This window comes from Mus caroli, chromosome 4 (assembly GCF_900094665.2).
Source record: "Mus caroli chromosome 4, CAROLI_EIJ_v1.1, whole genome shotgun sequence".
NCBI classification, from domain to species: Eukaryota; Metazoa; Chordata; class Mammalia; order Rodentia; family Muridae; genus Mus; species Mus caroli.
The window spans coordinates 37721916-37742637 of record NC_034573.1 but is presented as its reverse complement, the minus strand read 5'-3'; the positions used below and the strand labels follow the sequence as shown (position 1 = coordinate 37742637).

General features: G+C 50.8%; 1 protein-coding gene across 2 annotated transcripts; it reads right to left on the bottom strand.

The window, feature by feature from the left end:
• Positions 1-39: 39 nt before the first annotated feature.
• Npr2 (natriuretic peptide receptor 2) lies at positions 40-19760 on the bottom strand. 2 transcript variants are annotated; one of them, XM_021159499.2, is made up of 22 exons: positions 18433-19760; positions 17553-17758; positions 10937-11050; positions 10536-10671; positions 10184-10278; positions 9872-10004; positions 9565-9649; positions 8090-8210; positions 7859-7933; positions 7585-7662; positions 7115-7219; positions 6923-6994; positions 4593-4752; positions 4227-4382; positions 3979-4147; positions 3680-3826; positions 3110-3233; positions 2889-2957; positions 1006-1180; positions 837-935; positions 498-589; positions 40-384 (listed from the first exon to the last, which is right to left on the bottom strand). In XM_021159499.2, the coding sequence occupies exons 1-22, from the start codon at positions 19097-19099 to the stop codon at positions 319-321; spliced, it is 3144 nt and encodes a 1047-aa protein (XP_021015158.1). In that variant the 5' UTR covers positions 19100-19760; the 3' UTR covers positions 40-318. The 2 variants fall into 2 exon arrangements, with proteins under 2 accessions (XP_021015158.1, XP_029332282.1); XM_029476422.1 differs by lacking the exon at positions 7859-7933 and having other exon boundaries at positions 57-384.
• Positions 19761-20722: the final 962 nt, after the last annotated feature.

Here is a 20722-nt window from a genome sequence, read left to right as displayed (position 1 = left end):
CCAGTATTCTTCTCTTGGGATGGCCTGGACCCCAGACAATGACACCATGATTTGTGTTGTTGTTGTTGTTTTATACTTGGACAAAATATTCTGGTCTAGATACAGATATTTACAGGAGGCAGGAAGAGGACCAGGGCAGGGAGGGACAGGTCTATGTACAAGGCTGAGCGGCAGAGGGCTCTGATTTCCACATAAGGCAGGGGGGTTGTGTCTATGCATGTTTTCCATCTGATATGGCTATGTCTGTTTTTGTTGTGTGGAAACACAGTGACCATTGCCAATCCAAGTACCAGCAGCAGAAGATGGCCGGCCTGGGCTTTACAGGAGTCCGGGAGGTCCCTTTTGCTCTCCCAAGAGCCAGTAAGTTCGCATTTTTCCTTTTCCCTGGAGGCAGGGGGATGAACATAGTTCAGACTCTTGCGTGTTAGTGTCTTTGTCTCCCTCTCTTCCCCCACCATCCTCCTCCCATGATCCACTGCCCCACGGCCTGCCATCACCTTCATCTCCACATCCCCACGGAGCTCGAGCTGGAAGCATCCCAGCTCATCCAGGGCGTCCTTGGTGGTCGAGGAGACATGGATCTTTAGAGCTAGGGTGATGTAGACCAGGGGCAAAGGGAGAAAGAAAAATTGAAGAAAAGCCAAGAGAAGAATTGTCAGTGCCAGAGAGTGTTTTGCCCAGGCAAGCCACCCAGTCCTGCCAGAGCATAATTATAAGAATCAACATAAGACCAAGAATGGGGCACTTCAGGACCATCCAACAGAGAGATAGGGAAGAACTCCAGAAAGAAAAGAGTAAGACAGGTCAAGTTTGGAGTTAAAAGCTATTGTCCTCACCTTGGCCATTCGACTCCATCCGAGAAGCAGTGTTTACTGTGTCTCCAAAAAGACAGTACCGGGGCATCTTCAGGCCCACCACCCCAGCACAGACTGGCCCTGTAAAAACAAACTGGTTGGGAAAGATCTGGAAAAGTAGACACTAGGGCCAGGTGAGAATCAGCCTTACCAGTATGGACACCTATGCGTAACCTCAGCTGGTCATGGGGTCGATGGCGAATGCGGAAGGAAGAGACAGCATCTAGCAATGCTAGGGCCATTCGAGCAATTTCTGGTGCATGGCGCTGACCGTTTCGGCCCGGAAGGCCAGATACCACCATGTAGGCATCCCCAATGGTTTCCACCTGATTTAAAGGGGAGATTAGAAGGTCACCTGTAGTCTCAGTCATTAGAACACTGACTGCTCCTCCAGAGCAGTTCCCAGCATCCATGTAGCAGCTCAAACTCCCTGTAATTCCAGTTCTAGGGGATATGGCACCCTCTTGTGGCATCCACAGCAACTGCACCCATGTGGCACATATTCAGATAGGTGCACACACATAAATAAAATAATAAAACTAGTTTTAAGAGGTCATCACTAGCTGTCTCGGGGAGAGCAAGAAAGGAGGTTAGCTGGACAGCAGGAGTCATCCTGACAGCTTGGGAGACCATGACTGACCAGAGAGACGAGGGACTGCACGCCATGGCTCTGAGAATCTGGGGATAAGAGGAGGCCAGACAGGGGAGTACTCAACTCCTCCTCACGACCCCAGCCCCCGGGGAGGCCTCAGTGTCATTTGCTGAACAAGTGGACAGGATCCCAGTCCCAGTCCAAAGAACCCAGAGGCACAAAGAGGGTAGCGCATGCTCCGTACATGGACCAGATGGCCTGGCTGTCAGGGAAGAAGCAGCCCTCAACGCTGGTGACTGTACCAACCTGTGGCTCACAGTGAAGTCTGGAGGGAGCCCACACTTAGAATTTAGGGATAAAGGCGTACTGTATCTAAAACTTACTCTCAAATTGTCCAGAATGTATGAATTTAAAAAAAAAAAAAAGGCCAGGGATGTAGTGAAGCATTAGAACAGAGCAGCGTGAGAAAAGCTGGGGGCGCTTGATTCCCAAACGTTCCAGAGAGGGGAGGAGACATATAAAATAAGTAGGAGGAAACAGAATAATTGATGAATTTAAGTAAAGGGTTTATGGGAATTTTGTTAGGGAAACATCAGAAAGGGTAAAGTAGGCTTTAAAAAGTCCTCTTTTATGTTTAGATAGGGTCTCATTGAATAGCCAAGACTAATCTAAACTCGTGATCCGTCTGTCCCAGCTCCTAAATACTGGGATGACAGGCAGGTCTCACCATGCCCAATATTGTTACCTGCCACAACCACACTACATGTTAGGAACTTTAAAAAAAAAAAAATAGGTCTCACATTTATTTGTGCATGCACGCCCACACGCACGTGAGTGTGGAAGTCAGAGGACACCTGTGGGTGTTGGTTCTCTTCTTCCATCATAGGGATTCCAGGCACTGAGCCTAAGACACCAGGCTTGCCGCCCTTACCCACCAAGCCCTCTCGCCGGCCCATCAGTGTGCATATAACTATTGCTGCAACAACCAAAGCTCAGAGAAATCCTGACCCTGCCCAAGGCCACATAATTAGCTATAAAATCCATACTCAGATGCAGCATATTTACTCCCAAGGGCAAGTTAGCCCTTTAAACAAATGACTTTATAACCCGACAATGACTTTAACAAAGAGCTTTATAACATGTATTTTCCCCACCCCATCCATAGTCAGTCTGTGCCCGCATCCTCTGACTGTTCTGGAAGGAGAGACCAGTTGTCTGTATCACTAACACCCCAGAGAGGAAGGGACTAAAGCCTGTGATCAGGAAGCCTGGGAACCACGGTGTTGTACCAGTGTCCACGTCTGCTAGAATCACACCCATTAGAGAACACTAGGACGCTGGAGAAACTTAGGGAGCGCTGACTGTGGAGTGGATATGGTCTGTGGGGTTCAGGAAACTGGGTTTGAAATGGGTCTTAGAAGGAGGTCAGCTCCAGCTCTCACCTTGTAGACATCAAAGTTGTCGATTATGGCATCAAAGCAGGTATAAAGGTCATTAAGAAGTGTCACCACCTAACAGGACGGGAAAGCAGAGGCTCTGAAATTAGTGCCCAAGTTCCTAAAAAATTCTCAAGCCGAAAGACAAAAGAGCTCTAGAGCAAACTAGTCCAGCAAGGCTCTCGAGACCCAGCACTCCCATGCCCACTCCCCCTCACGGCTCTCACCTGCATGGGGGTGCTCTCAGCTGACAGCGCTGTGAAGCCCACGATGTCACTGAAGTAGATGGTGACGCTGTCGAAGGCCTCCGCCTGAACTGTCTCTCCCCGTTTTAACTGCTCTGCCACAGAACTAGGAAGCAAGAGGGTCCCCTCAGCCCCACTCCAAGAGAGGGGGGGGGGGATGTGGCACAGCCAAGCCTTAGAATGGAAGTTGGCTTTGGTGGAAGAAAAGGAAAGCAGCTGAGATGTCACCTAGCTCAGTGCACATCTGGGTGCAAAAGTGGCATGCACTATGAGGGGACCCCCGTGGGGATAAGCGGTTCCAGTTGAAATCGTTCTGCATACACTTGGTCAGACAAAGGTGAGAAAGAACAGTGCCCCAAGAAGGAGGGACTGGAAGCTGAAAGACGACAGCACCGCCCATATGGAGACCAAGTGAGAGCATTCCGCCTGTAGCCAGGAGGGCTTACTGTGGCAAGACGTCACCCAGGGTTCCCAGGGTGGCAAACAAATTCTCAGAAGATGGATGAGATAGAACACGAGGAAATTCTTGGAGAAGGGGGACAAAGGTCTTACTGGGGTAGAATTTGGTACAGCAGGGCCTCAGCTTTGCGTTTCTCCTCGAGATAGGCCTGTGTGCGTTCCTCCACCAGCTTTTCCAAGTTATTGGCGTACTGTTCCATGCGCAGCAAGAGGTTGTCCAATATGCTGGTACCACCTTCCCTGCAGGGAGGCCAGGCTATCACACCTGCTCCAAGGTCCTCAAGAGTGACAAGGCTTCCTATCTAACCCACCCTTGGGGCACACCAGCCTCATCCACTGAGAATGATAATGCTTCTGTCCCCGGGAGCCTCTGAGCCTGGGTGACCTCTCACTTGTTAAACCGGCGAATGAAGCCCTTGATTTGTCCAAAGTCTGGACGTTCTGTTGGGTCCTGGGCCCAGCATCTCTCCATCAGCAAAACTAACTCTTCATTCAGTTGTGTCCGGTCAATGCTTGGCCGGAAATACGGCCTCTGACCATTTCGCACCTTCTGGACAATCTCTAAGGGTGACAGAAAGTTTGGATGAAGACTCAGGTTCCCCTAGCAGAAGAGACTGTGTGTAGCAACAGACTCTCTCACCTTTGGGACTGAGGTCCAGGCCTTCCAAGTAGAAAGGACCACTTCGAAGTGCTATTTCCTGTAGAATGATGGCAAAGCTGTAGACATCTGCTTTCTGCATGCCTGTGGTTGGCAAGGGGTTCCCGCTAAGCAGTTCTGGGGCAGTCCACAGCTTCTCTGCAAAGAGTGAACAGGCTGGCTAGGATCCCCAAAGAGCATCTTGGATGCCACCTGGGCTCAGCCCCATGTTGCTGCTACTGGTCTCCCTCTTACCCCCTCCCGGGGAGGAAACCAAGGCTTGAAGGGTGACATAAAAGGTAGGCGGCAGGGGGAGGAGGTGTGGGGGAGGGGATGGTGTGGGGGGGTGCAGGGAGCAGTCAGTCTCACTGGCATAGAGGGCATGGCTGTCGTCCGGTTCAGCAGTTGATCGGAAGCTAGCCAGACCGTAATCTGTTATTTTGAGCACAAATCGACTATCCACTACACAGTTGGAGGACTTGAGGCTTCCATGAGATGAAATAATGCTGTTGTGGAGAAAGGCCATACCCTGCAGGGTACAGAGTAAGTGTCTGGATTGTATCTGGCTTAGGCAACCTCAGTCCATGGCATGATCCAGCTAACTTCATAAAGATATTCAGACCACCAACCCCAAATCATTAGAGATTAAAGGATCTTAAGACGGAAAAAAAGTTGAGATGATGTCTCCTGTAGAGCCTCGACTGGAGGAAGCAGGCAGAACGGGAAAGCCATCACTTCCAATGTAAACAGCATCAAACTACCAGGCACAAGGGATAGGAGGAGCTGCTTATGAAGAGGGATAAGGAGAGCCTTCAGTAGTTTCCCTGAGAATGGCGGCTTGCTGAGCAGTGAAGGGAGCAGCCAGAACCAGTACGGCACCTGAACCGACTTCACACTCCTAGCTACTGTTTAGGAGGACACGACTTAAGACATGGCTAGGCTCTAGATGCTCCATAGAAAGCCAGCCACTTGTAACTCTTGTGTGTGGCTGTGTGTAGGATCCAGGTCATAGTGGGAGCAGAATGGGGTCTATTAGAGGAATGCTAGACCACACAGTAGTGAAGACAAAGTTTGAAAAAAGTAGACAGAGGTGGGCAACAACAGCCAAGTCAGTGTGGAAGCATGGCTTCCTAGAGGCAGAGATGTCAGAACACTGCCCCCAGGGGATGAAAAGGCCAGTCTTGGGAGGGCAAGGCAGTGTTTCCCCAAACAAAAACTCTGGAAGCCCTCCCTAGTCAGTACAGGTGGTCAGACAGAGGCTAGAAGGCTCTGCTGTGGACCAGAATCACAAGGGTGTAACCGCTAAGCTCTGGCCTTGAACAGGTCCAAGGCCTCTTGAGTTCCTCCTCTTTATTGCTTTGAGCAGCTCGAGGCCTTTAGGAAGGAATGCCTAAGCTGGTGAATTTACCCCTGGGTTTCATGTTTATCCTCACATCTCCTGTCCAAAACTATATTGGCTTTCCCTAATATTTTCCTCTCTCACTTGATGGCAAACTTTCATATGCATAAATTAATTTTAAAAAACTTTCTGAAAATTTAGCAGAAAATCAGAGCCAGTGTCAGGCACAGTCAGGTGGTCTCATTAGTAGGCTGATGAGACCTGCTTCTGAACACTGTCTGAGCCATGCAAGATTCATCCGCGTGCTTCAGCCATCTGCGGGCCTCTGAGTCATTTTAAAATGGTTGGCCATTAGAATGGAAACAGATTTAGTGCAAGTTTCCTTCCTCTCGCTTAGGTTAACATACATATCCGTTTCTGTCTCTGACCAGGTACGGTGGCGGCGGTGGCAGCGCACACCCACAATGTTAGCATTGGGGAGGTAGAGATGGGAAAGTCAGGAGTTCAAAGCAATTTCTGGCTACATAGTAAGTTTGAGGCCTGTGTAGGCAACATGAAACCTTGTCTCTAAAAGAAATCAAAGCTACAAGTGTTGTCCCATGCCATTAATCCCAGTACAGAGGAGCCGGGGCAGGTAGATCTCTTGAGTTCAAGGTCAGCCTGGTCTACAGAGATACTTCCAGGTCAGCCAAGGCAACACAGAGAGACCCAGTCTCCAGAAACAAACAGTTAAATTTAGAAATGTTAAAGACTAGACACCTCTTCCGCAGTTAGTTATAGGCATGGGAGTATTGGTTAAAGCATGAAATTGCAGGAGACAAGTGCACGGAGGCCTCATCGACGGCTTCATTTGTTTGTTTTGAGACAGATTCTTACTGATGCTCAGGCTGTTCTCGAACACCCAATCCTCCTGTCTCAGCGAGTGCTAGGATTACACATGTGCACTACCCACACCCAGCTAAGGGATGCCTTGTCACTGTTCGGTTTGGTTTAATTACTTGTCTTCTTTTTCTGGATAGGATCTTCTTATGTAGTCCACACTCGCCTGAAACTCACTCTGAAGCCTTGGTCAAGCTCCAAGTCAGAGCAGCCCCCCCTGCCTCAACCTCCCATATGATGGCATGCCCAGCTATAGCTAAGGGATTCTACTACAGGGGAACCCTTTGAGGTAAAGAGACACTAGAGAAACATTTAAGATATCTGGGACAGGAGGACAAGAACCTCTCAAGACATAGGACCGCTGTATCACTCAGCCACGGGAGGAGAGGGCTTGGAAAGAGCTTGGCTGTTAGAGATCCAGGAGAGAAACTGCAGCGAAGACCGAAGGACTGAGACATTTTACATGGTGGGGAAGACTTACCTTCACAAGGTCATTGATGAGCGAGTAGCGAAACATCCAGTCCAGGTTGATGCTATCATTTTCTAGAATATCCTGACAGTGACACATTAGAGATCAGTATCTGTCCCCAGTCTCACGGGCTACCCATTGACACAGGGTGACTTTGGAACCTCCACCCCCACCCTACCACAGTCTCCTACACCTGTCCCTCACTTGTAAGCTTCCACGAGGACAATACTCGGTGACAATGCAGATGTTAGGAGGGTCTATGCAGGCTCCGATGAAGCGAGTAAGGTGGTTAAACTGAACATCTCTCATCTACCGAAACAAAAAACAAAAACAAGAGAATTGACAGCCCTAAAATTTAAATACAGAGGCCAAGCGTGGTGGCGCACACCTTTAACCCCAGCACTGGGGAGGCAGAAGCAGTAGGGTCTCTGTGAGTTCAGGGACAGCCTACATAGTAGTTCCAGGACAGCCAGAGCTGTTACACAGAGAGACTATGTCTCAAAAAAAAAATTAAATACAGAAATACCACTGTGAGCAATGATATTTCTCTTACTTACACCTGCAACTGGGAATCAGTGATAAATAAGCCCTTACCCAGTTAGCCAGGGGACCATTGTCCCCTCATTTCCTCTTCCCTGTCCACCCTCACCTCCCACTCATACCCAAGTACATACGTGTTTGAGTTCAAACAGAACTTGCCGGGTCAGCTCGATGCGCTTCTTATTCACGTGTTTGATGGCAACAACATTTCCCTAAGGTGGGGTGGAAACAGACAAAGACCCTGAGCCTTAGGGGTGTCTGAGATGCTAGAGAACTGAGAGCTCCCAAGAACTTCGCTGGGAAGAGAGCAGGGACTGTGAGGGGGCAGAGGTTCAGGGGCAGAGGTGGCAGATGGGGATGAGACACAATGAAATGGTTGGGAACCAGAACAAGCAGATGACTCTTCACCTTGAAGTGACCGGTGTTGGCAAAGATCTGGTATTTCCCATGGGCTGTCATGAGCGAGCCGTAACTGGATCCCCGCTGGGGCCAAGGGCAACATAGAGGCGGAAGGATGAAAGGAACATTAGATGGTGGTGGTGGTGCAAGGGTCTGTCATTACAGGCCAGTGTGCGGGGGGAAAGGTCCAGGGTAAGAGAGAACAAGAAGTCAGAGGAAGACGGAAGGCCAAGGGCTCACCAGCGACAGCGTCAGGCGACTGCCTGCACCCTTGTGATATCGATCCGAGTTGCCAAACTGCAGTTCTTCCCAGCGAATGCGCCATAGCATGCTAGCCAGCTCCTTCTCCAGCATCAGCTTCCTGTAAGGACTGCATATCTCAGTCGACGGACAAGCCCTGTCCTGCCACCCACTAAGCTTCCAGGAAGCTGCAACTGTCACCGGACTGGGACATGAACACTCAGTGTCACAGGCAAAGTAGTTTGGTTTGGTTTGGTTTCATTTGGTTTTGAGACAGGGCACAGGTAGGCCTTAAACTAGTGATGGTCTTCCTGCTTCAGCCTTCCAAATGTTGGGATTGTAGATATATACCACCACACACAGCTCTAGTTCTCTCTCTCTCTCTCTCTCTCTCTCTCTCTCTCTCTCTCTCTCTCTCTTCATTCTCCTCTTCCAGGCTAGGGATTAAATCTATGGCCTTGAACATGCTAGGCAAATACTCTACTACCAGGGTGCTGCTCCATCCCCAGCCTATAGCTGAGTCAGCGCATCCAGTCTTCCACTCTGTGAAGACACAGTAAAACATTACTTTCCACAAATCAGAACGTGCACCCTCACCAGACACAGAAGCTGTTGCACACTTGATCTCAGATCTCCCACCTATCCAGAACTGTGAGAATTTGTTTGCACTTCAGTGGGAATGAGGTGAGGAAGGGGGGGGGGCGACCAGTGCATAGACATTCACCTTTGACCCGAACTCTACCCAAAGTCAGTGCTCCAGGGCTGGAGATGAGCCTAAGTGGTTAGGAGCACCTGCTGCTCTTCCAGAGGACCCAAGTTCAATTCCAAGCACGCATCCTGGGCGGCTCACAACCACCTGTAACTCAGGCTCCAGAGGATCCAATGGCCTCTTCTAGCCTCTATAGGCACCTACACGTGTGTGGTGGTATACATTTACACAGACATACAGGAGATATATAAATAAAAACTAGTTCTTTTTAAAAAAATCCTTATTCAGAGATAGGCATGGTGGAGGAGGTCTTTAATTCCAGCACTTGAAAGGCAGAGGTAGGCAAAGCCCTGAGAAGTTAAGGGGCAGCCTAGTCTACATAGTGAGTTCCAGACAGGCCAGAGCTCTACAAGGAAACCTTATCACAAACACAAAAACAGTAAACCCAGTACTCAGGAGTGTGAGGGAGTAGACTCGAGTTCAAGGCCAGTCTGGGCTACTTAGCAAGACTTTGTCACAAAACAAACAAACAAAAATCAACAGCAACAATAACTAAACCAACAACTAGCCTACCCAGGTTACAAACAAAAGCAAGATAAATACCTAGGATGAAGGGCAACCAGATTCAAAGGCCAGAGAGAAAGCTGCCAGTCCAAGAAACCCACACCGGGTTAGGAGACGTGCCAGCCACACGACAGGGACCCCTGCCTCAGCCAGAGGCCATGCAGCAAGAGGCACCATGAGGATAGGAAAACCCAGAACTCACCGGAAAATTAAGAAACTGGAAACACCAAACATGATGAAGGTGACTCCCGTGCCCAGGGCCACGATTGCCAGAGTGGAAAGTGGAGCTGAAGGAGAGGAAGAGAGAAGAGAGGCCCTGAGAAAGACTGGAGGGGCTGAGGGCAGAGAGACACAGGCGCAGGAGGTGCAGAGCGTTCTTGACGGAAAGAGAGAGAGCTGCAGACAGAGAGAAGGCATAGCTAGGAGTGGGAATGGGTGTCAGTGAGGTAGGGGCAGAGCGCAGGGGCGGGGTAAAGGGGGGACTGCTCCCAGTCCCTGCACACACCCACTTTTATCACAGGATGGGTCGTCCAAGTCAAAGGCACAGGGGGGATTGTCCAAAGGTGGGGCCCCCTTCACCCAGGGAATTGGCCGGCCTGTCCACCAAATCTGCTTCTCTGCTCCTGAGTAGTGGGCTGCGGGCTGTGAGGAAGCAGAACGCTGGGCCCACAGGCCTGCCACGTGCGCATGCGCAGCCTTCTCCCTGCGCCCCCACCATGATGAAGGCCCAGCAGGGAGCAAGCTCCTGCCCCCAGAGCCAAGGATTCTGTCCCCTCTGGATCTTAGGGCCAATCCCTCCTCCCTGTCCTCTCCCCCATCACCTGAAAGTCCCCAGAATCCAAGTCTCCCATGGCCCACAGGACGAAATCAGTCTCGCGGTCATTGTTCTTGTCCATGACAACCAGTCCAGTTACACCTAAAATAAAAAAGAGTGTCCCTCACTTTTGAGATCTAACCCTGGCCACTCTCCTTCTGTCGTCTCCCGTGCCCCCCACCCCCCCCTCCATCTCACTGTCTCAGAGTCTCTGCCCACAGTGACGTGTGTCCACTCTGACTGTTCCTGACCCCCCCAGTGACTCTTCCCTGCAGTGCCCGGAGTAGCTCATCTTCTGCCCACTGCACTCCTGAGCCTGGTGTCAGCCCTCAGGCCTCCACTCCCCCACCCTTCATTACCATGGTATCTTCGTCCCTGCATCTTCTCCACAATTCGAAGTCCATCTTCCCTGGTACCCCCTTCCTGTATAGTCTCATTCAGGACTTGGGCATAAAGCAGGATCCCATCATAGAAACAGCCAGCGATAAGGTTCATCTGGAGACAGCAAGCAGCAACACTCTCCAAATGTCCCCTGAGGTCCCCTTCCTGGTTCACTCTTCCACCCCTGCGTGTCCCCACGCCTCCCCACTTTCTTGGCTTACTTTCTCCCTCCTCCCACCCCTATCGTACCATCCCCTCCCCCACCCCCCCACCCCCGTCCCGGGGTCAAAGGGCCTGAAATGGGGCTTGCTCCATGATCAAGGACTCTGTGAGAAATCCCTTCCTCATAGCCTGTTCTGACCCTCAGAGATCTACTCACCAGGGATGGGGCCAGCTCCACACCAAAGTCTTCCCGGGCTCTGATCAGCAGGCGATTCTGAAACTCCTGATACTCAGGATTTGGGGGTTCTCGGTATGTGATCACCAATACAGTCTGCACCATGGAAACAGGACTCGGGGTGAGCAGAAGGGGAAGGACCACCATAGGAAAACTGGGTAAACACACACACACACACACACACACACACGGTGCAACCCATGCACAGGGGAGTGGTGTCTGAAGGCTGGAGTGTACTAAACTCTGGTATGAGTATGAAAATTAGGGGCAGTGGCACCCCTCTATGAAAGACAGATAGGGCTGGTTCTAGAAAGGTGTCTGTAGGATGGAATCAACTCCATCTATAAACTCAGTCCATGGACCTCTTTGCCTCCCTTCCACCATCAGGCCTTCTGCCAGGCTGTCACTCTTATGGGCACTCCTCTGTCCCACACTTTCTGAGTACCTGCCACCACCAAGAACAACCACCACTGTTTGGCCAGGTAATAGTGACACATGCCATTGAGGCAGAGGTGGCCAGATCTGTGAGTTCCATCCCAACCGGGGCTATAGTTGTCCCAGCAGCATTAAAGGCTGATAGTGTTATCCATTAAAATTTGACTTTTTCATAGTGGGTCACCTGTTCATAGTGACTTCTCTCAGTGCATTAGATTTCAAACCCTGTGAGAGACACTTTAAGACAGTAATTCCATCTGCGAAAACCATGAATTTAATTTACTGTGCACACAGGAAACATCTACTATGGACAGTGTGCTCACTAAGAGGCAGATGTGTGTCATGTGAGTCACATGCCCACACACACTGCACAGACAAACAAATTACACACGTGGTCTCGGCCATGCGTGCATTTTACTGACATGAATCAACACATCTCTGTTCCTCATCAAACTGCCTACCCAGGTCTTTTGAGTCTCATACACCCCCTTCTGTAGCTGTGGGACTGCCCAGTCTTGGACCACACAACTAAACAAGATTGCTCAGACAGGAAACTGGTCTTATAACCCAGTGTAAGAGGTCAGTTCAATATACTGTGTGAAATATGACTATATGTAAAGTGATAGATTAAAATCTAGCCACTTCAAGCTAGGTATGGTGGCTCACGTCTGTAATCCAAGCACTCAGGAGGCTGGGCAGAAGGAATGCTATAAGATCTAGACCAGCCTGGTCTACATAGTGAGTTCCAGACCAATCAGGACTACATAGCGAGCCGTCATCTCATAAAATAACAACAAAATCCGAACAAAATTCTGGCCATTTCTACCAGTCTTGTTTATTCTCATCACAGAAAGCACACGTGAACTACACAGACATACTCAATATATCACATGTGATCTACAGGTGTCAATTTGTTCCAGATAAGAAATCAGTTTCTGCTAGGCGGTGGTGGCGCACGCCTTTAATCCCAGCACTTGGGAGGAAGAGGCAGGTGGATTTCTGAGTTCGAGGCCAGCCTGGTCTACAAAGTGAGTTCCAGGACAGCCAGGGCTACACAGAGAAGCCTGTCTCAAAAATAAATAAATAAATAAATAAATAAATAAATAAATAAATAAATAAATAAATAATAAAAACAAAAAGTTAAATATTTTTTAAAAAAAGAGAAATCGGGGCTGGCGAGATGGCTCAGTGGTTAAGAGCACCGACTGCTCTTCCGAAGGTCCCGAGTTCAAATCCCAGCAACCACATGGTGGCTCACAACCATCTGTAATGAGATCTGATACTGTCTTCTGGAGCGTCTGAAGAAAGCAACAGTATACTTGCATATAATAAATAAAATAAATCTTAAAAAAAAAAAAGAGAGAGAGAGAGAAATCAGTTTCTAACATGCAGTTGTTATTAGACTGGAGTTTTCTTACTGGGAGACTTGCATGCTTGATTGTACACTTTTAATACTCACACTCAGGCTGGAGAAAGAGAAGGAAAGGGAGAAAAGGCAAAGGGAGGCTGTGGAGGGGATGGGGAAGACAGGAAGTGCCCCTCAGGGTCAGAGTAACAGGCTTCATTCACTAGCACCTGTTTCAACAGGGATCTATGGTACTGTTGGCAGGTCACATAGTCAAACCAAGAGCTGGAAAACACATCGGAGTAGCACAATTTATACTTCAACAAAGGCTGATACTAGGCGTGAACACTTTCTAGACACTGAAACTCTCCAGGTTGAAGATTTACTCCTATGCTGGCAGTAATCACTTTTTTTTTTTTTTTTTTTTATACCATGGGTGGTGACACACGCCTACAGTTCCAGCATTCTGGAGGCTAAGGCAGAGGGATAGAGAGTTCAAAGCCAAACTGGGTTACACAACAGGCCCTATCTTGAAAACAAAAATTGTCATCATCTCTGAATTCCTTTTCAAGTGTGTGTGTGTGTGTGTGTGTGTGTGTGTACACATGCCCTCGGCATTGTATGCCCTGGAGCTGGAGTGACAGGAGGTTGTAAGCCACCTGATGTGGGTGCTGGGAATTGAACTTGGGTCCTCAGCCTGAACAGTGAATGCCCTTAACCGCTGAGCCATCGCTCCAGCCCTTGTTTTGTTCTTCCTTTTCTTCTTGTTTTGTTGTTAGCCTCAAACTCCCAATCCTCCTGCTTCAACCCTAAGTGCTGCGATTACAAGCTTACTGTGCATAAGCCTTTTCTCCTCTTAAAACTTATTGAGAACGCCAAAGAAATTTTATATCTACCAATAGTTTCCAAATTAGAAGTTAAAATTAAAACTGAGCCTGATAGCCGGGCAGTGGTGGCACATGCCTTTAATATCAGCACTTGGGAGGCAGAGGCAGGCGGATTTCTGAGTTCGAGGTCAGCCTGGTCTACAGAGTGAGTTCCAGGACAGCCAGGGCTACACAGAGAAACCCTGTCTCGAAACCCCTCCCCCCCAAAAAAAAAACCCTGAGCCTGATAAATTATGAAAACGCAAAAATGCACAGGCGTGCTTGCCATGGCTGTCAGAGGTGACATCACCCTGCACTGTGGCCTCTAGAAAATCCAACTGTGCCATCATAGGAGAGCGTTGACAAAGGCAAGTAACATCCTGACATTATTTTTAAATAGCTTTCACTTCACAGTCCCCTAAAAGAATTTCTGGAGCCCCCAGGATCCCAAGACCATGCTTAAGAAATGGCTATTCCAGAATGTTTTGCTGTAGTTACTAACTAGCTACTAAAAAAAAAAAAAAAAAGGAAAAAAGCCAACCCCAAAACAAAAACAACTCGGAACAGTTTCTGTGCTTACTCAGAGACTAAAAGGAAGGCAAAGGTAGCTAAGGAGTCCCAGCTCATAGTGGCCCCAAGTGGAAAACCAAACAAGCAACACTGCCAAAACTAAGGGGTTCAATGGGGGGCGGGCCAGGAGGGCGCCACCCACCTCGAGACCTGCTCTGAGCACAACAGAAGGTGACGCCAGCCAGGGCCCCAAGAAATCATGAAGAGTCACAGCCTGCCTTCCAAGGCCCTCAGCTTAGTGCTTTCCTTCTTTCTATTTGCTGGCTTGTTACTGTTTCTGACAGGATCTTACCAGATAGCCCAGGCTGGCCTCCAATTCTCAGCAACCGTCCTACCTTAGTCTCCCAAATGCTGAGATTACAGAGAAGTGCCCCAAACACACACACGCACACACTCACACACACACACACACGCACACACACAGCTCCTTTCCTCCATTCCCGTGGCGAGTGTTTCCCACTGTGAGCGCCAGTGGCTCAGGATATCAAACCTGACTTCTCAGTTGCTCACTGCAACCCTGAAACCTCCCAGCCTGGCTGCTTTCCTAGGAAGCTCCACTGTATTGATGTTTCTTACCTGTCCTAGGGGCTTACCTTGGGTTATGGTGCCTAGAAGGTCTGCTCTCTAAAACCATTCCTAGGTCTATCCCCCTCCCCCATACGCTCCTTTTAATTTGACTCAATACATATACGTTAAACATCTACCACATGCTAGACACAAGGAATATGACGGCGAGCACTGTCTTTGTTGTTCCTCGACAACTCAACAAGAAAGGAGAATCCTGTCAACACACTTACAATGGCAGCTCTTTCCCTCCCCCCTCAGTCGTTGGTACCCAGTGCCAGCCCGCACTCTTAACTTGATGTTACAGTCTCTTTTTACAAAGGTTCTAGGCATCTCTGGCCTCCTTGCCTTGGGTTGGCCTCGTCTGAGACCTAAGGGGAATTGCATCTCTGGAGGAAGGGCTCACTGCTCTTTTGTTCTTAGCCAGTGCTGACTTCGGACCTCCATGCTGCCCTCCCCTCTAGCAGCCCTGGCATCGGAGGAGAGAAGTTTTTCCTAACGATGCCTCACTCCCACCCACCACAAGCCTCATCTCCCTCCAGCTTATCCTTCACTGCCTGTTTCTCTTAAGTTATAACAACAACATCTTCTTTTTTCCTATCTGAGTGAGGCCTACAGTGCGGGGAGGAACCGAGAATTAACTGATTGATATAGCTACTAGCTGACTAGGTCATTCTCTCCCCGATTCTAAGTGCTGGGGTCTCTTGCCTGCTGGTGACTCTCATACAAGGAAGAGATTTTTTTTTCTTCTGCATAAAGATGACAACCCAGGGATGGGGATGTAGCATAGTGGTGGGCACCTGTCTGGCATGCACAGGATCCTAGGTTGAATTCCAGAAGGTAGAGAAAAAAAATAAAACAATTCCTACCCAGAGAGCTATGGAGCCCTATGTCCCAGGGAAGGTGCAGACATGCCTTGCCTGAACTAGCCAAGGTTCAGCCCCCATTGCTTTCCATGCCACTGTTTTTCTTCTTCTGGAGACCCTTATCACCAATGAGTAAGCTTGTTTCTTGTCTGTCTCGCCTACTATCTGTAAACTCCAAAAAGACGGAGACTATTTCTAGTGTGCTCTGTCCATATCCATACCGAGTAAGGTGATGAGGCCATAACAGGTTTTCAGTAAATATGAACAGTTGGCCTCTGAGCGACTCAAATATGAACTGAATAACGTGCTCTCTAGTAAGCAGAGTTAAGCACCAGAGGAAGGGACCCAGCTCAGCCTGGGACTTGGGGATCTTACAGAGCACGGAATCATTATATAGACACAGGTGAGCTGGTTGTTTCAGGGAAAGGTTATAACATAAACAAAACCTGCCCCGTCACTGCCCCATGTCCAAGTATGACAGTCACTGACTAGTAGGCAGGCATGCAAACAGATATGTCATTCACGGTCAGCCACGCTCACCATTCACAACTTAATATATAATCTCAGCCACATAAAATCTTACTCACTGGAGAAGAATGGCCATCCAGGTCCAGGCCCTGTAGACTCTCCTTAGAACCAAAGAATCTTGGAGTGGGAAGGATCTTACCTCATTCTGAAAGCCACCTCAAATACTTTTTGAGGGCCACGGATAAACAAATAGGAAACGCTTACATACACAGGTCAGTGGAGACTGGTGTGGAAACCAGGCAGAGAGTCAAAGGTCTGATCTCAAGAGGGAGGTTTAAAATGAGGGAAGAAGAGAAAAGAAAATGCACACAAAAGGACCAAAAGGTGCACACTGAAGGATCAAAAGGTGCACACAGGCAGGAGGGAAGGAGGCCTGGGCTACACGGGGTGAGTGAGCTGGACTGCTCAGCTTGAGGGCATCAGCAAGTACTGCTGAAGCCACAGACAGAGAGCTAACTACCAAGTCTTAAATGTCTTCATATAGAGTTGGGATTTTCTTCTTCAGGGAACAGGTCACTGAAAACTTGGGCCACAGGCAGGAAGTGCACAGTAACTCCGACTTTCTTCTCCAAGTTCTTTCATAAATTAATTTCCTCCCATTCTTCTTAATCTATCACCTTAATTCAAGCCATATCACCTCACGTTTGCTGAGCTACGAGTTGGTCGCCTCTTCTAACACAGCCTGAGTTACGCTATACATGTATTATCATACAAAAAAAAAAAAAGTCAAGGACACTAGCTCTAGTCCCAGTCCTTAACACTTAAAGTCCATCTTTGTCTCCCAGATGGGCCTTAAATGAACCCTTTTTAAAGCCCATATCTATAATCCCAGTACTTGTTCAAGGCCAGTCTGAGACCCTGTCTCAAAACACGGACCAAGCTTTCTTACCAGGCCAACCATGCAAACCGTCTGTCCCCTGAACAGTCTTCTGGATCCCTGTTCCCCCACTCTGTGGGTATGGCGTGTGCCATGAAAATTACAACAGATTCATTTCCTTTACAAAAGCCTATATCCACCATTCCTCTCCAGAACCTCTGTCTCTTGGGACCTGTTTCATGCACAAAACTGTCTCCTTTCCTCACACACTATATTATAATTTCACCTTGCCTCTCCAATAAGGATGACAGCCCTTCCCAGGACAAGGCTCAGGTCTTTCCCTTCCTGCCTTCCAGCTCACTGCTGGCGCTTTAGGAAAGCATCCTAAGATCTCTGGTAGCGGCCAAGGTCAGTCTTGGCAAGCACACTAGGTAACAGTCACAAATCTCAGGAAGGAAGAGCGAGACCAGACACAGAACATTTCTGACCATTTCACTTCCCTAGCGCACCACACCTGCCCTATTCCAGGGCCTTCAGGAGGGTCTTGGGAGAAACAGACCCTCCAACCAGTGAGTCTTCCCATCTTTAGTTTGGGTTCCGAAGGTACCTGAAAGGCCTCTCTGAGGGCCTGGGCCTGTTCCTGGGTTCGATTGTCCTGCCATGGCCGGCCTGTTGCACGTGTGGGGCCTGCTCGGAGACTCTCCCCAAAGACATCAAGGTAAAAGAAGACATAGTCCCCATTGGTCAGGTTCTCCCTCTGGGCCTGAAGCAGGATCTCATGCAGCATTTCCAGAGGGCCGCAGATATACACAACTGGGAGCGCACAGGACAGAAGGGCACCCTGAGACAGCATCCAGGTCCCCCCTCCTCTCTGAGTCATCCCATTACAAGAGAGTGCCCTACCCATCGACCACCCAACAGATGTTCCCATCCCTCCCCTTAGAGCTCATGTCCCAAATGCCCTGGGGCCACATGGACCATCTGGTCCAAGTCAGAGCCCAACTCCAGACCCCAGAGACAGGCGTGATGACCCAAGCCCCTCCTTCCCCCAGAGCTGTGTTTGCTAGACTTCACAGCCCCCACGTTCCCCTCCTGCCTGCCTCTCCCTAGGCTCACAAGCACTTGTGCTCACAATTTTTGTGTGAGCCTTACCTGCTTTCCCAATCAAACCTGAACCCATAGGGTCATCTCTATGCTACCAAGAGACCTTGTGTTCCAATCTAAGGGGTCTCTGCTCACAGACAGGTGCACATCTCAAATCAGACATCACCCACATCCACTACTCAAACCCCAGCCCCAGTCTCAGCCTTGCTGACCTCTGACTGATGCCAGGTTCTCTCAGGAGCTCTGTCCTCAAAAGTTCCTCTATCCCAACCATCACATAGAACTCTCCCCTTCCTATCTCTGCCTATTTCTCTGTGTTGCACTGCTCCGGGGACATAGCAGCCCACCTCCCCTGTTTCTGAAACAGTCCGGGCCACACTTACTGCGCCCGTTGGCTCTGATGAAGTGTGTGGCTTGCTCAGGGCCACCTGGCTCTCGGGCATACACCTGGTGCTGCACACTGAGGTTGCTGCCCTGCAGGGCCTCAAAGACGCCCTCGATGGTGAAGTAGTGGGGCCGGTCATCTGTGCGAGCATCCAGATACAGCAAAGCAGCCCGAGCTGTCCAATTGAAGTGCCCGTGCAATGTCACTACAAACTCACCCAGCTTGGGCGCAGAGGGGCCAGTGCGAACCAGGGTACGATAATGCTCATTCTTAGCTGCAAAGCCAGAGGCCACTGCCCCCGCAGTCAGGAGGGGAAGGCGCCAGTGTGAGGCAAAGCGAGCCACAGAGGCAGCGGGGTACACACAACCGGGGCCCAAAAGAAGGTCGGGGTCATGGTACAGCTTGAGGTCCACAGCGCGCAGTGGTGCCAGGTACTCAGAGCAGGCGCCGTCTAGTTCGGAGCTGACAAACCGCAGGTCCACGGGCAGTGCCCGGCCCAGTGCCTCCACAGCCAGTGCCACAGCAGGACCCACCCGTGGCCAGGCCCAGGCATAGCTCAGGTTGTGTTCTGGCAGCACCACCGCCAGCGTCAGGTTCCGTGCCCCCGGAGGACGCACCCCACCTGCCAGGGCTGCCACCACCAGCAGCAGGGATGGCAGTGCCATGGGGATAGAGCAGCTGACCCACGGTCCCCCGAACCAGGGGCCGCTCTGGCCTACTGGGCAGGCACAAGCGCCACCCAGCCTGGAGCCTGGGGAAGAGGGCCAGGAAGAGAAGTGGGGACAAGCTTAGTGGGCCCGGATAGAGAAAGTGCTGGGGACCACGCAAGAAGAGGATGGGGGGAAACCTGGGTCGGGAAGGAGTGGGCTACCAGCCCACAGCCAGGTCCAGGGACTAAGGATAGGGTGGCAGAAGGAAGAAGAGACCAAGGGGGCCTGCGACCGGGATGAGGACAGTGAGAGGTGAAGTAGCCTGACAATCCCAAGCCGAGAAGGGGGGAATCTGAGCCTGGGATGGGGTAGGGACTTGGGGGAGGCTGGCACAAAGAAACGGCCCGGGGGCACCTCACAGCTGACCGGGCCGGGAGGGCAAAGAGCTGCGAGAAGCCAGAGCCCCGGGCTGAGGTGGGAGGGCGCCCGCCGCGGAAGGACTGGGACATGGGCAGGCAGGGAGCGAAGCGAGGCCTGGGCCAGAGGGGAGGGAAAGGCAGGGGTGACTCTCCCAGTGACGGCTTCTCCCGAAGCTCCTGCCTGGACTAACGGGCCCGGGCGCTGGTCCCATCCGGAGCTGCGGCGGCCCCGCCCGTGTCCCCCGCTCCTCTCGGCTCCACTTCTCCCGGGTCGGGCGGCCCGCGCTGCCCGCCGCTGCCTCCCGCCCCCCGCCTGGGCCCCCGCGCGCGCCGCTCGCTCGTCCAGGTCAGGTCGCCTCGGCCCGGCGCGTCTCCGCTCGCTGCGCCCGCGGCGGCGGCCGAGTGTGACTTCCCCGGCAGGCCGCCCGACCCCGCCCCTCCCCCTCCCCCCCCCCCCCCCCCCCCCCCCTGGCGCCCAGGGACCTCCCAGTCCCCAAACCACCCGGTGAGCGCCCCAGGGGCTCAGCACCCCGGGCCTCTAGGCCAGCGAGGTTCCTGGGCGTCCCCATACTGTAAGGGCCTTCCCCCAAGCCCCTTGTGCACAGGACTGCTCCCATCTCACTCGTGCCTGCCTTCTTCCCTGAACACCCCACTTTTCTTAGGGTCCATTCACTCAATCAGATTTCCGCAGATGCTCCAGTCTCCAGGAAAACTGTCAGAAATCCCCAATCACTGGGTATCCATTTATTCCTGGGTAGGGAAAACTCTACCCATCTCCTCAATGCCAGAGTGCTTTTCCTCAGGCAGGAGGAAGTCAGACCCTCGTGGCACCAAAGGACTCCATTCTTCTCGGATCTTTATGGAGTCCACGAGTCCTCCTCTTCCTGGGGACTCAACTCTCCATTCTGTTTCTGTCTCCACGGTCGTTCTGCTCTTGTGTCTATTGGATCCATCAGCCATCTGTTCCCAGGGCCTTGTCCTTTTGTCTTCCTGAGCCACACTTGGTGGGAGCTTATGGACTGACTAAGCCTAACAGGCCTCAGCAATCAAAGTCCATTGTACCCCCACCTAGGGTTCCACCTCATTCCTAAAATTCCAGGCTAGAAAGTTCATCCAGGTACCCCTTATCTGGAGTGCTGACCCCATCTGGAAGAACAGCTTGTGAGAGATGACATCATTGCAAAGGGGACAGCTATGGCACCTTGGGGAGTTCTCAAAT

Excerpts from the sequence above, each read along its gene's own strand:
- Npr2 (XM_021159499.2), bottom strand. The coding sequence starts at position 19,099 with ATGGCACTGCCATCCCTGCTGCTGGTGGTGGCAGCCCTGGCAGGTGGG. Across the intron at positions 10,005-10,183 it reads TGGATTCTGGGGACTTTCAG|CCCGCAGCCCACTACTCAGG; the intron begins GTGATGGGGGAG and ends GCTTCCTCACAG. Across the intron at positions 6,995-7,114 it reads GTCCTCGTGGAAGCTTACAA|GATATTCTAGAAAATGATAG; the intron begins GTGAGGGACAGG and ends TGTCACTGTCAG.